Source organism: Petaurus breviceps, unplaced genomic scaffold, assembly GCF_028583685.1.
Source record: "Petaurus breviceps papuanus isolate PSGF00001 unplaced genomic scaffold, PetGlider_PUasm1.0 90822, whole genome shotgun sequence".
Classification (NCBI taxonomy): Eukaryota; Metazoa; Chordata; class Mammalia; order Diprotodontia; family Petauridae; genus Petaurus; species Petaurus breviceps.
This window is the reverse complement of record NW_027187351.1, coordinates 25,550,882-25,566,236: the sequence shown is the minus strand read 5'-3', so window position 1 is coordinate 25,566,236 and position 15,355 is coordinate 25,550,882. Positions and strand designations below refer to the sequence as shown.

The 15,355-nt window shown below is 38.1% G+C and overlaps 1 protein-coding gene across 7 annotated transcripts in view; it reads right to left on the bottom strand.

The window, feature by feature from the left end:
- SMAP1 (small ArfGAP 1) overlaps nt 1-15,355 on the bottom strand; it is a 242,915-nt gene that overhangs the window by 128,458 nt on the left and 99,102 nt on the right. For all 7 annotated transcript variants that reach the window (XM_069070730.1, XM_069070732.1, XM_069070734.1 and 4 more), the window contains one exon: nt 4,589-4,674. In XM_069070730.1, the coding sequence (XP_068926831.1) occupies nt 4,589-4,674 (86 nt within the window). The remainder of the gene's footprint in view (nt 1-4,588; nt 4,675-15,355) is intronic.

Genomic DNA, 15,355 nt, shown 5'->3' with positions numbered 1-15,355 from the left:
GTGTGTGTGTGTGTGTGTGTGTGTGTGTGTGTGTGTGTGTGTGTGTGAGATCACGGGCAAGTCATCTAACATGTCTGCCTCTTCCTCGTGTATAAATTGGGGATGATAGTAGTACCTACTTCCCAGAGTTAGTATGAGGACCCAATGTTTGAGAATCACAGTGCCTGACACATAGCTTACCATGTGTTAGCTGTTGTTTCTGCTATCATCCTCCCAAGGGCACCTAAGGATAAGACTGGAAGGAAGATAACAGACAAAAATTGGAAAAGTTCTATAAAGATTTCTAAAATGAACTATGTCTCACACACACTACATAAGGAAGTAGAAATGTCACTAAAAGAAACCAAGATGGGAAGAAGAGCTAGATCAGACCAATATATAGAAAGGGACCTTGAAGGAATAGATAACAATTTTAAGCGCTGAAGAAATTATTCTCAAAGAATCTCAAAAAAGGAAGCATATAAAACATTTGAAAACAAATTTCATATCTAATTAAACCTTCCCCCTAAATGAAAAATCCAATCAAGAGAATAACAATATGAGGACTCTACTTTCCAACCCATAAGGACCTTACTTTTGCTACCAAAATTTTATAAGAAAAACATATTCAATTTTTGAGGACATCCTTGATGAAATACCAAAAGTCAATATGTAGGCTTTGTCAAGTGATATTCTACAAAAGGATACCTCTTCATAATCATAGAATTAACAAAAAAGTGCAAAGAATTTAGGATCATATTGTGCTTATTGTTTGTTGACTATAAAAAGAATTTTATTTGGTAGAGCAAAATGCCACCTGAAAAATTCTCCTCTAGGAAGGTGTTTCTCAATCAAATAGCAAAATCACACAAGATTCTAAAAAATTTAACACAAGAAATTACTCTAACACTGATTATTAATGCTGATAAGCCACAAAACAAGGAGAGACATGCTCACTAAAAGTATCTGAAGAGATTACAATCTAAATATTAAGTGAAATTCCCTATAGAGGTTGAGATCTTCCAAATGCTCCGGTCAGTGGATAACTCTGCTCTGATAGCAGCAAGAGCAAGACTACTCAGAGCTTCTTAAATGAAATCCACAGTCAATCAGGAGTTCAACTTAATTATTCACAAATTAAAAAATCAAACAGATGAAGAAAGCCAAAGACTGATAAACATTTGGACCCACAGAGCTGGTCTACAATATATTCTGTATTCAGATGTGACAGACAATATTGGGCCAAGAATTAACAAGAAGAATTGAGCAAAGCAGAATGCTCTGGATGAACTAGGCAGTGATTTTAATGACCCCTCCCCAAGCTTCCACCTAAAATAAGACCCCATTTTTTAAAAGAACATTCTTTCAGGGATACTGTATCCACAGTTTGTAGAAAATTAAAATTTAAGAGTCACACAAAAGGTAAGGTGGATGCAATACTCTCCCAGAGAATTATGCAGAATAAGCAGCATAAAAACAGGGACAGTTCACACACATGCTCTATCTGTATCCATGCAATGTGAAGGGATTTAGATAAAGGTTTCCATTATGCTAATGGAGTGCCCTCTGGAAGACTTATGAGAAGACATGGACAAAGACCACCACACTACTTCATTTCTCACCAGGCTGACCTCTTCTAGACTTCTCCACCATCTTCATCCTGAAAAAACCTCTTCAGTTCTGGAATTCACACCTTGGCAAGACCCTACCTCTTTGTAACTGGAAGGTTCCTCCCCAAACCACCATTTAAAGAGGGCAACCAGGACAGCCATCTTTTCATTTTCTACCAGGCTACACTTCTCCATCATGTCCTCACACTCAGTACCTTTTTCCCCTTCTTCACACACCCCCCTTTTAGTTTCCTTTTGTAGGTGGTCTTCCCCCCCCCCATAAATGTAAACTCCTTAAGAACAAAGATTGCCTGTCTTTTTGCTTGTATGTGTATCACTAGCACTTAGCACAGGTGCCTGGGACAAAATAAACACTTAAAAAATGCTTGTTGACTAACTAAGGTCACACAGTATGGGCAAACATGGTTTTGGATCATCATTGTAAATATAAAAACTGATGCAATCATAGACACAGCAACATAAGTTTTATTGCTTATACTGCAAATGGTTCCCACGTGAAGAAATATAATTTTCTTTCACTGAGATAGGTGATTCTAATGATAGAGGGGATATTCCATGAAGGACTGTTCCCCACCAATACAAGATGCTACCCACTCTGCAACTTACAATGAGTTGTCGTCAAGAAGTTAAGTGGCTTATAGCCAGTATATGTCCAAAGTACAACCTGAGGGGTGGCTAGGTGGCACAGTGAATAGAGCACCGGTCCTGGAGTCAGGAGGACCTGAATTCAAATCCGGCCTCAGACACTTAACACTTAGTAGCCATGTGACCTTGGACAAGTCACTTAACCCCAACTGCCCTGCCTTCTCCCCTCCAAAAAGAAAAAAAAAAAACAGAAACAAAGTACAACTTGAACCCAAAGAGTACTATAAATGTTAGAAAAGTTTTCTACAAAAAACTTGTAACAATGAAGTACAGTCTGTTTTTCTAGAGTTTCTCACAATGTATAAGATGAGTTAGGTCAATTATTAAGTGAATCTTCCTATAATCTATGAAGGATTTTATGGATGGCTACACACAGTAGGAAGATAGGCTATGAGGAAATGATTTTCTGATTATGGGCAAAGATTTATTTGATAACTACTTGGAGGTAAGGAGATAGATTACTTAAATGAATGTTTCTAGGTACAGGACATTATAAAGCAAAATACTATGATCAAGCTGTTCACCCAAAGTATTCAAGAAAACCTTGGTTTAATGTCAACCAAAGCTACTAGGGAGGGAAGAAGAAAACTGGTGTGCTGGCAAGTGGAAAGAACAGACATGGTCTTTGTCCTAAAGCAAACAGGTAGAAGACACATGAAACTATTTCCAGCATAAAATAACTAAAATATCACCAGTACACAGAATAAATTATTTCAAAAACTGAAAAACAAATGAGGTACTTTCAAACATATTTATAAAATTTTGACTTGACATTTTTCCAAATATGAAAATAAAAACAAAAGGCCTCATTTTGCTACAAGTGAAAAGAAATACTTGCACTGTTTTTATTTTTTAATGTTTGCAGGTAGACATGGTTATTACATGTATAACTAACAAAATTAATTTTATACTTCAGACTTTCTAGAAATCTTAACTATCATTGCTTCATGGTATTATATATGTTCTACCTTTTAAAATGATGAGTTAAATTTTATTATTCATAGTAGTCTGAAAAGTTTTCGTGGATAAAGTGAAGAACAAACTGGTCAGTCAATCAAAAGCATTTATTAAGTGTCTATTAGGTGGCAAGCACTGTGCTAAGTGCTGGTTATACAGAAAGAGAGAAAAAAATAGTCCCTGACCTCAAGAGGCTCAAAATCTAATAGGGGAAATAACAAGCAAACAAATATGCACAAACAAGTCATGCAGGATAAATAGCAAGCAACTAATAGAGGAAGGACACTAGAATTAAGAGGGGTTAGGAAAGGCATCCTGCAGGAGATAGGATATTAGGTGGAATTAAAGGGAGGCAGGAGGTGGAAAAATGGAAAGATAGCATTCCAGACTTGTGGAACAGCAAAAGAAAATGCCCAGTCAGGAACACCTTGTTTGAAGAACAGCCAGTAGACCAGAGTTATTATACATCAAGACCATGTGGCAGGAGTAAGGTATAAGAAGACTGGAAAGGAAGGAGGAAGCAAGGTCATGAAGGGCTTTGAACACCAAACAGATGATTTTATAGTTGATCCTGAAAGTGACAGGGAGCCACTGGAGTTGACGGAGTAGGAGAGTGACATGATCAGATCTGCATTTTACGAAAATCACTTTGTTATCTAAATGGAAATGGACTAAAGTAGAGATGGACTTGAGATAGGGTGACTGCTGGTGCAGGCTATTGAAATAATTTAGTATAAGGTGAGATCCTGCACCAGAGTAGTACCAGTATAGGAGGAGGAGAAAAGAGGGCCTACTTGAAGATGCTGCAAAGGTGAAATCCACAGGCCTTGACAAAAGGGAGAGGTTAAGAACAACATCTAGGATATCAGCCTGAGAGCTCCTAAAGCAGGAATATCAGTGGTAAAAAAATAATGCAAATTGCCACAGTAATCCATAAATAAGAATAAATGCTGTCTTTTGTTACGATAATTTAATTTAATTTATAGATGATAATAATTTCTTAATGCAGATGCCTTTTAAAAATTATTTTAAAAAAATCACTACTCATTGTGCTCATAAACCAAGAATACCATCATAATCTTAAAACATCAAAAAATACAAGTGCTTCCCTCCCAAAGTGAAAAAAAAAACAAACCTGTCATCAAATTTTATAGTTAATAGTAGATTTCTGAAATGGTGTTCCATAACATTCAGTAATGCTATAGGCACATAAAAAAAAGTGCCTCCTAAACACTGTGCTAGGTGAATGTCAGTTTGATTCCTTAAAGAACAACGATTTGATAAAATCCCCATCTTCCTAAAAATTATTCTGGCAAATCGAGGTTTGATAAATACATTAAAAAATGTTTTAATCTTTTAATAAGTTGAAAGGATACTGGTCCGTTTGGGGCCGTCGAAAGTTCTCCGGGAGGTTAGCTTCATAGAGCATTCTTGCCTTTGTATTTCCCATATCTTGCATGCACTGAAATTTAAAAATGGTTTTTTTTTAATTGGTGAGAGATAAAACATAAATAACTTCCCATTTGAGTACTTTTAAATAACAGACATGGAGAGTCTTCATTTATAACAAATATATTTCTTTTTCAAAGAAAAATAATTTTAAATTAAAGCTCTTACACATTGTATACCATTACACATGGTATATTCCCATAGCTTTAGACACAGTAACATCTTTTAGCTTTAAAAAAAATTAAATATATATACTTGTCTCAAAACAACTGCATCCTGTAAATGTCTGTTTACATGCAGAAAATATCATACACATATATAGTCGACTAAAACTATTTAAGGTTGTTTTTTTTTTTTTAAAGGACAAACATGAAAACTTAACACATTCTCTCTGGAATGTATTTCTACAGATTCTTAAGAAATACTCAAAGAAAAATATAAATTAGTACAACATTTTTCACCAGCTTTAAAATATTGGCTATATCTTGCAAAATCTGTATTCGGGACAAACTAACCCATCATCTAAGATACACAAAAGGGGGCGAGAGGGGGAAAAGAAGAGAAGTTATTGATAAGCCTGTCAGATTGCTGGTCCATCTTTATATTAAAACACAGTGTGGAGTAGATAGGGGAGGAGGCAACAAATTTAGATTTTGAAAATTCTTACAATTGGAAAGAAACTTAAAAGGTATCTAGTCCAACACACAACTAAGCAGATATTTACCTCTAAAATTTCTAGATTAAATAAATGGTCATTGCAGCTCCATTTGAAGATGTTCAATGATAAGGGACTAACTGATCAACAAATACATTTCAAGACCTAAGTTCAACAACTTTACACAAATCATTTAACTTCTCTTTAAAAGTTCAGTTTTCTCATTTGTAAAATGAGGACCCTAAATAACTGAAAGGGATAATGTAAGAAAAATGCTTTGAAAACAGTAAAGCACTACTTGCATGTTATACTGTACTTCATTTTCATGCACAGACTAATAACAATAATAACAGCTAACATTTACATAGCACTTAATATGTGCCAGGCACTTGAACATTAATTTATAATTAATATCTCATTTGATCTTCACAACAACCCTGCAAGGTATTATTATCATCATTTTACAGGTGAGGAAATTGAGTCAAACAGAGTTTGAGTGACTTGCCCAGGGTAACATAGCCAGTAAGTTTGTGAGGACACATTTGAACTCAGGTCTTCCTGACTCTAGATACCGTGTTTCCCCGATAATAAGACACTGTCTTATTAATTATTTTGGACAGAAAAACACCAGAGGGCTTATTTTCAGGGGAGGGCTTATTTTAATGAACATTGACAGCAATTTTAATAAACAGGTAAATGTGAACAAAAAAATGTACCTTTATTCAATAATGAATTCAATAAAGAACAGGATGACACGCTCACTGCTGCAGCTCTGAGCTCGGCGTGCGTTTCACGGGGGGGGGGGGGGAACGGTGCATACAGAGGGTACCATAATGTAGCGTGTAGCACAGTGGCAATCTCAATAGGGCTTATTTTCGGGGGAGGGCTTATTTTAGAGGAATCTTACACAGTAAGGGGAGGGCTTATTTTCGGGATAGGTCTTATTATCGGGGAAACACGGTATTTCCTGATCATTTAACTACTGTCTTCACCTAAAACACCACAGTATGCCAGAACCCCCCCAAATTTAGTATTTAATGAATTAAGTTTAAAAATAAGAATATGAATTTTAAAATTACAAAATTTTGGTGGTTAAACCACATACAATCAATAAACTATCAAGGCCAAAGAAGAACCAAATATGCCATTTACACTCTAATTACTGGGTCACAGTCTAAGTTTGTACTTAGATAATTACCTAAAAGTATGCTACTATCTGCTTCCTAATAAGTGATTTCTTGAGTTAAAACAAAACGTGATGAAGGTGTAATGTAAAGAAAGAACAGAATAACCTGGGGGAAAAAACAGGTAGACAAGGACAACTTCAAAACCCACTTTCTTAACAAGTTGATTTCCAAATATCTTTATTTCTGTGTACTTGAGTTGTCACAATGGGTATATTTGGGAAAATGGCACTATGATGGCATTTTCTAAAGTACAAATTTATTCAGAAAATATTCATTTGCAGATTTTGTAATTTGTTGTGTAAAGCATTAGGATACCCCACCCCCAAAATCACTGAACAATGTGTTACACAATTTATTCTTTACTCATACTGTCACATTCTTTCTATTTATCTGTTTGTTTGTTTCCTTTTAGTTTACAACATTCAGGTCCATAAGTTTTTGAGTTCCAGATTTTCTCCCTCTCCCTCTCCCCCACTATGGCAGCATGCAATCTGATACAGGTTCTACATATACCTTCACATTAAACATTAGTCAAGTTGTAAAGGATTATAACCAATGGAATGAACAAGAAAGAAGGAACAAAACAAAAGAGAGAGCAAGTAGTTTGCTTCAATCTGCATTCAGACTCTGTTAATATTCTCTGGATGTGGATAGCCCTTTCCATCATGACTCTTCTGGAGTTGTCTTATAACCTTGCATTGCTGAGATGAGACCAGTCTATCAAAGTCAGACATCACAGAGACAATGTGTCAATTGTGTACAATGTTTTCCTGGTTTTGCTTCTCTCACTCATCATCAATTTATATAAGTCTCTCCAGGTCATTATGAAATCCGTCTGCTCCTCATTTCTTATAGCACAATAGTATTCCATTATATTCATATACCACAACTTGTTTAGCCATTCCCCAATTGATGGGCATTCCCTTGATATCTAATTCTTTGCCACCACAAAAAGCTGCTATAAATATTTTTGTACATACAGGTCCTTTTCCCACTTGTATGATCTCTTTGGGATACAGCCTTAGAAGTGGTATTGCTAGGTCAAAGGGTATGAACATTTTTATAGCCCTTTGGGCACAGTTCCAGATTGCTCTCCAGAATGGTTAGATCAGTTCACAACTCCATGAACAATGCATTAGTGTTCCAATTTTCCCACATCTTCTACAGCATTGATCATGTTCCTGTTTTGTCACTTTAGCCAATCTGACTGGTAAGATGTGGTAACTCAGAGTTGCTTTGATTTGTATTTCTCTAATAGTGATTTAGAACATTTTTTTCATATGATTATAGATATCTTTAATTTCTTCCTCTGAAAACTGCCTGTTCATATCCTTTGACCATTTGTCAACTTGGAAATGACTTGTATTCTTATATATTTGATTCAGTTCTCTGTGTATTTTAGAAATGAGGCACAATGTCACATTCTTTCTTTATTCATTATTGGTGACTTCCTTCTCAAAATCACCAATGATCTCAACGGCCACCTCTAATGGCCCCTTCTCAGGCCTCATCCTTTTTGATCCTTCTACAAGCTTTGACAATGTGGATTATCTTCTCCAAGATATTCTCTCCTGCCTTGGTTTTCATGACACTGCTCTCTCCTGGTTTTCCTACTAACTGTATGACTGGCTCCTTTTCAACCTTCTTTACTGAATGTTCATCCAGATCATGCCCACTAAACTAATTCTGTGTGGTATGTGTTCATAAGGGTCTGTTGTTAGCCCTCTTCTCTTTTCTCTAGATTCTATGTTTCTTGGTGACTTCATCAGTTCCCAAGGCTTTGATTAATATCTCTATGCAGATGATTCTCAAATTTATTTGTCCAGGCCTAATCTCTCTTCTAATTTCCATTCTCACATCAGCAAGTGTCCACTAGATAACTGGAAATGGATGACTGGTAGACATCTCAAACTCAGCATATCCACAACTGAATTCATTATCTTTACTCTGAAACCCTCCTCTTTTTCCAGTGTCTTTTTTGTTTTGGTTTGGCTTTTTGGAGGGAGAAAGGCAGGGCAACTGGGGTTAAGTGACTTGCCCAAGGTCTTGACACTACTAAGTGTCAAGTATCTGAGTTGTGATTTGAACTCAGGTCCTCCTAACTCCAGTTGCAGTGCTATTCATTGTGCCACCTAGCTGTCCCACTTCTGAACTTCTTTATCACTGACAAAAGCTCTAACATCCTCCCAGTGACCCAGACCAACAACCAAGGTGTCACCCTTAACCCTTCACTTACACTCACCAACCTGTTGCCAAATTCTATCATTTCCACCTTCTTGACATCTCTCATATGTGCTGCCTGTTTTCTACTTATACATACAACATCCTTATGTAGATCCTTATCACCTCAAACCTGTACTACTGATATAGTTATAGTTGGTATCCCCCATTCCAGGCTATTCTCCACTAGGTGCCTAAATGATCTTTAAGTAAGAGTCTGATGTTACCTCTCCACTCAAAAATTCCAGTGCTCCCTATCATATCCAGGGTCAAATATAAAATTCTCTGGCTTTTGAAGCCCTATACAGCCTACTGTCCTTCCTACCTTCTGGTCTTCCTGTACTTTTACTTCCTTCCACCTATTCCAAGATCCAGCAGCATTGACCTTCTTCCTACTATTCCTCGAACACAACTCCATCTTCTGACGTCATACCTCTTGGCTGTTCTAAAATTTTCTCTCCTTAGCTCTCTGGTGGCTTATTGGGCTTCTTTCATGACCCAGCTTGGATACCACCTTCTTCAACGGATTATACACAAACATGTGCAAGAATGTACATGTATGTGCATGTCTGTCCCTCCCTCTGAGTGTTTTCCCTCTGAGATTATCTCCAATTTAGTATGTGTGTATATACAGTTATCCATTCCACACTGCAACTTTCCCCATCACAGTTTCAATATATTGCAGGTTGGGATAAGAAACTGAATGGGAATTTGGGGGGAGTTTTGTGAAAGCTGCAGACAGTACACGAAAGCCAGCAGGCAACACAGAAAAAGTTTAGAAACTCAGAAATGCATAAAATATATGTATAGTATTGTATAACAACAAGAAAAAAGAGAAAGAAATCTGCGAAGCTGGAAGACTTCTTACTACGAAGGTGTAGCACCAATGCAATGTTTACAACAATCACAATAAAGACCATGACTATAAGTATTGCATGACATTAGATCGCAAAATACAACAAACTCTCCAGATAGAGGATAGTACAGAAGCATTTATTTAGACACCAGAAAACCAAATCCCAAAATCAGTAAGCCGATTTCATCACAGTACCAAAGATATTCAGAAGCCATAATAACAGTGAGAGCCACAGCATCTTTCAGCCTTCCTACAAACCAATACAAGATCAATATTTACTCACAAACCTCTCTATCCCCTTAATGAGCATCTTCTCTCCTCCATCCTCTCACTAGCTTTCACTACCAGCTTCCTGTGGGTTCTGTTCCACCCATTAGCAAATTCCCTCCATCACAGGCTCCATGTGATTACATTCAGCTTATTAGGAGGCAGAGTTTACTTTCAAAGCAGGGAAGGTCTTCAAACTCCCCCCTAGGTCTATTAAGAGGCAGGGAAGATCTTCAAATTCCCATTCCCATTACAGAAGGGAGGACCAAAAAACTTCACACAGATTTTCCAGATTTTAGGGGTGCTGCGCCCCTAATCCCCATGATGTGAAAGAGATAACTGTATATGTGTATATATGTATGTATGTGTGTATATATCTATACCTATAGGAATATAAATACATACACACAGACTATGTGTATGTGTGTATGAATGTTGTACATAACTGTTTTCTTGTCTCTGCCAAAAGAATGTGAGCTCTTTGAGGACAGGATTATTATTTTTACCTTTAGCCTAATGCTTTGTATATAGTTAGCAACAAATAAATGCTTGTTAAGATGACTCAGAAAAATGTGTTATATTTGATTTAGAATTTTTAAATTTGCATATATATAAACCTAGCTTTTTAAATAACTGTTTTAAAAATATTTGACACAAAAATTATTTAAAGAAAAATAGGAACCAAAGAAATTAACCCAGAAATATATTTATAGAACAAAAGTGGTGAAAGAAAATAGCTAAATCGAATATACTCTAGAGTTTTCAGCTCTATATCTACAATTCCATTTGTTTTATGAGGCTGAAGGAGAAAATTATTTTCTGATTTTGGCTTCAAGAACTGGCAAGCTAGCTATACACTGGACTCCTCTGAACACTATAAATTAGAAAACTTTTAGTGACATTTCAGTATGTCAGCAAGTTGATAAGACAACACCATATTGGTATGTATTATTCTATGATATGACAAGTGAAAACAAGTGAAAAAAAGAATCACTGCTTCAGGAAAACATACAATTTATCTGCCTTAATGTAAGCATGCCATTTCCTTGTATGATCATTAACTAGTATCTAAATAAGAACCCATGCGAAAGCACTTTGTAAATTATAAAGCATGATACAAATTATATTTGATATGTAGAACACTCAATGATCAAGGAAAAAATATACCAAACATGGTCAAGTCTAAGATCTATATCCATTACTGAATGGATAAAAATCAATGAATGTTGAGAATAACCTCCTATTTGGCCATCAAGACAGAAAATAAAAATAATACTGTGTGATATTTTTGTTGTGGTGAATGCTGAGAACATTATGGTCTAAATATGACTTCAGAAAGTAGCATTAGAATACAAGTTAGGGCTCAAGTGAGGTTATTTTTTTTGGCTACTGAGCTTATTCCAGAAAGGTTAGATACATGTGATTAGTCTGTACTATCACATGTATCTCAACATGGAAATAACAAATACAGTACATCAAAATTAGTAAGCCTTGATATTAAAAATACTTGGGGGCAGAGCCAAGATTGCAGAGTAAAAACACAAACTTGGCATGAGATCTGGCTTCAACACCTCCAACACCTGTAAAAAAAAATGACCCTAAACAAATTTTAAAGCTACAGAACCCACAAAGAGACAGAGAGAAACAAATCTCCCACTGAAGGCAGCCTGGCAGGCTGACAGGAAAGGTCTATTGTAGCATGCTGGGAGCCAAGTACAGCCTCAGTGAGACCTGGTTCCATCCGCTGGGCAGCCCTGACCAGTGCCCAGACCAGCCAGAGGAGACTTCAGGAGAGGGAATCACCAGCAGCTATGGTGATTTCCAGACTCCTCAACCCAAAAACACCAAAGAGAAAATAAAAGGTCAGTTGGGAACACTGTCGTAAGGGTGAAGGAACAGAGAGGTCTGGCACCTGACCCCGGGGCGAGAGGTGAGAGGCACAGAGGTGCCACGTGGCTGCTTTCAGAGCTCCTGGCCTGCAAAAGGTAGGGGGAACAAGTGTCCATTCAGAGGGTTATCCCTCTTGCTTTGACCTGCCTGGATCTGGATCGCGGTCTTGGGTGGTGGCCCTGGAGTATATGACCAGTGAGCCAGAGCTTGTGAGGGCTGCAGAAAAGGAGCCCAGCAGCTGCAAAAACCCCAGCAATTTGGGACAAAGCTCTGTCCATTCTGTAAGCAGAGTTCTACCATGGCAAAGAGCTCAAAAGTCAGGTAATTGGCAAGATGAGGAAGCACAATCAGACCATACTACCCTTTTTGGGGACAAAAAAGATCAAAGCATGGAACTGGAGGAGGACAATGAAGTCAGAACTGTATCAAAAGCTTGTAAGAAAAATATGAAGCAGAACCCACAAAGTGACACAGAGAAGCTAACCTGCCGCTGAGGACAGCCAGGCAGGCTGGCAGGAAACAGCCAGCTCAGTGCTCTGGGAGCCAAGCCCAGCCCCACACCACGGCTTTAGCCCCAGGACATGCCTGACCAGCCTCCAGCCTGAGGGACTCCAGATCAGCAGCAGCTGTGGCCCTTTCCAGATTTATCAACACATAGATGCGAAGGACAAGGTGAGAGGTCAGTGCAGTCTGGACTTTGGGACCCAGTAAGTGGGAGTGCATGAAGCCGCTGAGACGCCAGCAAAGCCAACCAGCACCACATGGCAGCTTCTGCTCCTGGCCTGCAGAGTGTAGGGGGACCAAGCACTAGTCTGAGGGGTAATCGCTCTTGCTTTGACCTGCTTGGATCTAGATTGCAGTCTAGGGTGGAGGTCCTGGGGCGTGTGTCCAGCTTGCCAGAGCATGTGGAGACCTCAGAGAGGGCACCCATCTAATACCCCCGGCAGCTGAGAAAACCCCAGCATTTGCGACCAAAGCTCCCCTGTCTGGTGGCAGAGTCCTACTGTGGCAAAAAGCCCAAAAGTCAAGTGACTGCGGCGCGACATGACCAGGCAAAGGAAACAAAGCAGACAGAAGATTCCAACATTAGACTCCTATTTGGGGGACAAAAAGAGCAAAGCATGGAATAGGAGGAAGACAGTGAAGTCAGAACTCCTGCACCAAAAGCTTCAAAGGAAAATAGGAGCTGGTTACAGGCCATAGAGGACCTTAAGAAGCAGATAAGAGAAGTGGAGGAAAAAATGGGAAGAGAAATGAGAACAATGCAAGAAAATTAGGAAATGAGAGTCAACAGCCTGACTGAGGAAAATAACACCTTAAAAAACAGACTAACTCAAATGGCAAAAGAGGCTCAAAAAGGCAATGAGGAGAAGAATGCCTTAAAAAGCCAAATTTGCCAGATGGAAAAAGAAATCTCAAAAGCTCAATGAGGAGAATCATTGCTTCAGAATTAGACTGGAGCAAATGGAAGCTAATGACTTCATGAAAAATCAAGATGCTGTTAAAAAGATCTAAACAAATGAAAGAATAGAAGGCAATGTGAAATTTTCCATGGGAAAAACCACTGATCTGGAAAACAGATCCAGGAGAGAGAATTTAAAAATTATTGGACTACCTGAAAGCCATAATCAAAGTAAGAACCTAGAAATCATCCTCCAGGAAGTTCTCAAAGAAAACTGCCCTGATATTTTAGAACCAGAGGGCAAAATAGAGGTTGAAAGAATCCACCGATCACCTCCTGAAAAAGATCCCAAAAAGAAAACTCCTAGGAATATTACAGCCAGGTTCCGGAATTCCCAGATCAAGGAGAGAATATTACAAGCAGCCAGGAAGAAACAATTTGAATATTGTGGAAACGCAATCAGGATAACTCAGGATCTGGCAGCTTCTCACTGAGGGATCAAAGGGCTTGGAATATGATATTCCGGAAGTCAAAGGAGCTGGGATTAAAACCAAGAGTCACCTACCCAGCAAAACTGAGTATCATGTTTCAGGGGAAAATATGGTCATTCAGTGGAATGGAGGACTTTCAAGCATTTTTGCTGAAAAAACCAGAGTTGAATAGAAAATTTGACATTCATATATAAGAAGCAAGAGAAGCATGAGAAGGTAAAACAGGGAAAAGAAATCATCAGGAACTTATCAAAGTTGAACTATTAACATTCCTACATGGAAAAACAATAATTGTAACTTATGAAACTTTTCTCAGTAGTTGAAGGGAATAGAAATATCTATGTCTATATATGAGGGTATATGTGAATGTGTGTATATATGTTTACAAGTATACATAGATAGAGGGCACAGGACCAATTTAACAGGAAGGGATGATACTTAAAAGATGAAATTAAGAGGTGAGAGGAATATGAGAAGAGATGGAGAGAGACAGATTGGGCTAAACTATCTCATACAGAAGAGGCAAGGGAAAATGGTTACAATGGAGGGGAAGAATAGGAAGGCAAAAGGGAATGGGTCAACCTTATTCCCATTGAATCTGGCTTGAGGAGGGAGTGAAATACACACTAAATAGGGTATCTCACCCTCCAGGAGAATAGGGGGGGAAGGGGATGAGAGGGGGGATGATGGAAGGGAGGGTAGGCTGGAGGGGAGGGAAGTTGAAAGCACCCACTTTTGAAAAGGGATGGGATCAAAGTAGAGAATAGAACAAGTGGGAGATGGGATAGGAGGGAGGGAAATATAGTCAGTCTTTTACAATATATCTACTATGTTATTTTTTTGCATTAGCCACACATGTACAACTACTGAACTGCTTATCTTCCCAGTAAGGGTGGGTGACAAGGAAGGAAGGGAATGAATCTGGAATTCAAAGTTTTAAAATCAAATATTCAAATATATATATACATATATATGTGCATGTGTGTGTGTGTATATATACTATTATTAATACCATCTTACATGTAATTGGGAAATAAGATATACAGGCCCTGAGGCATAGAGATCCCCTGGAAAAGTCGAAAGGAGTATGGGAGAAAATATGGGAGAGAGCAGATTGGAGGAGGGGATATCCTGTGGGACTGCTATTTTGGGGCAGTGGGTAGGGGAAAAACAGGGAGAAATTTTGTAACTCAAAATCTGGCAGAAACAAATGATGTAAATCAGAAGTTAATAAAGCATTAAAAAAATAAATAAATAAACAAATTTTTAAGAACCAATGGAGGGGAAGAGCAGAAGGTGAAAGGGAATGGGTCACCCTTACTCTTACTAAATTTGACTTAAGGAAAGAATAACATACACATTCAATTGGGTATTTTACCCTACAGAAAAGCAGGGGGGAAGGGGAGGGGGGGTGGGTGATAGAAGGGAGGGCAGATTAGGGGAGAGGGTAGTTAGAAGCAAACATTTTTGAAACAGGACAGGATCAAAGTAGAAAACAGAGTAATTAGGGGGCAGAATATGATGGAGGGAAATATAGTTAGTCTATCACAATATAACTACTATGGAAATGTTTTAATTGCTTGTCTTCCGAGGGGGGATGGGTGAGGAGGGAAGAAGGGAAAGATTCTGGAACTCGAAAGTTTTCAAAAAACAAATGTTAATGCATGGTTACATGCAAATGGGAAATAAGATATACAGGCATTGTAATATAGAAATCCATCTTGCC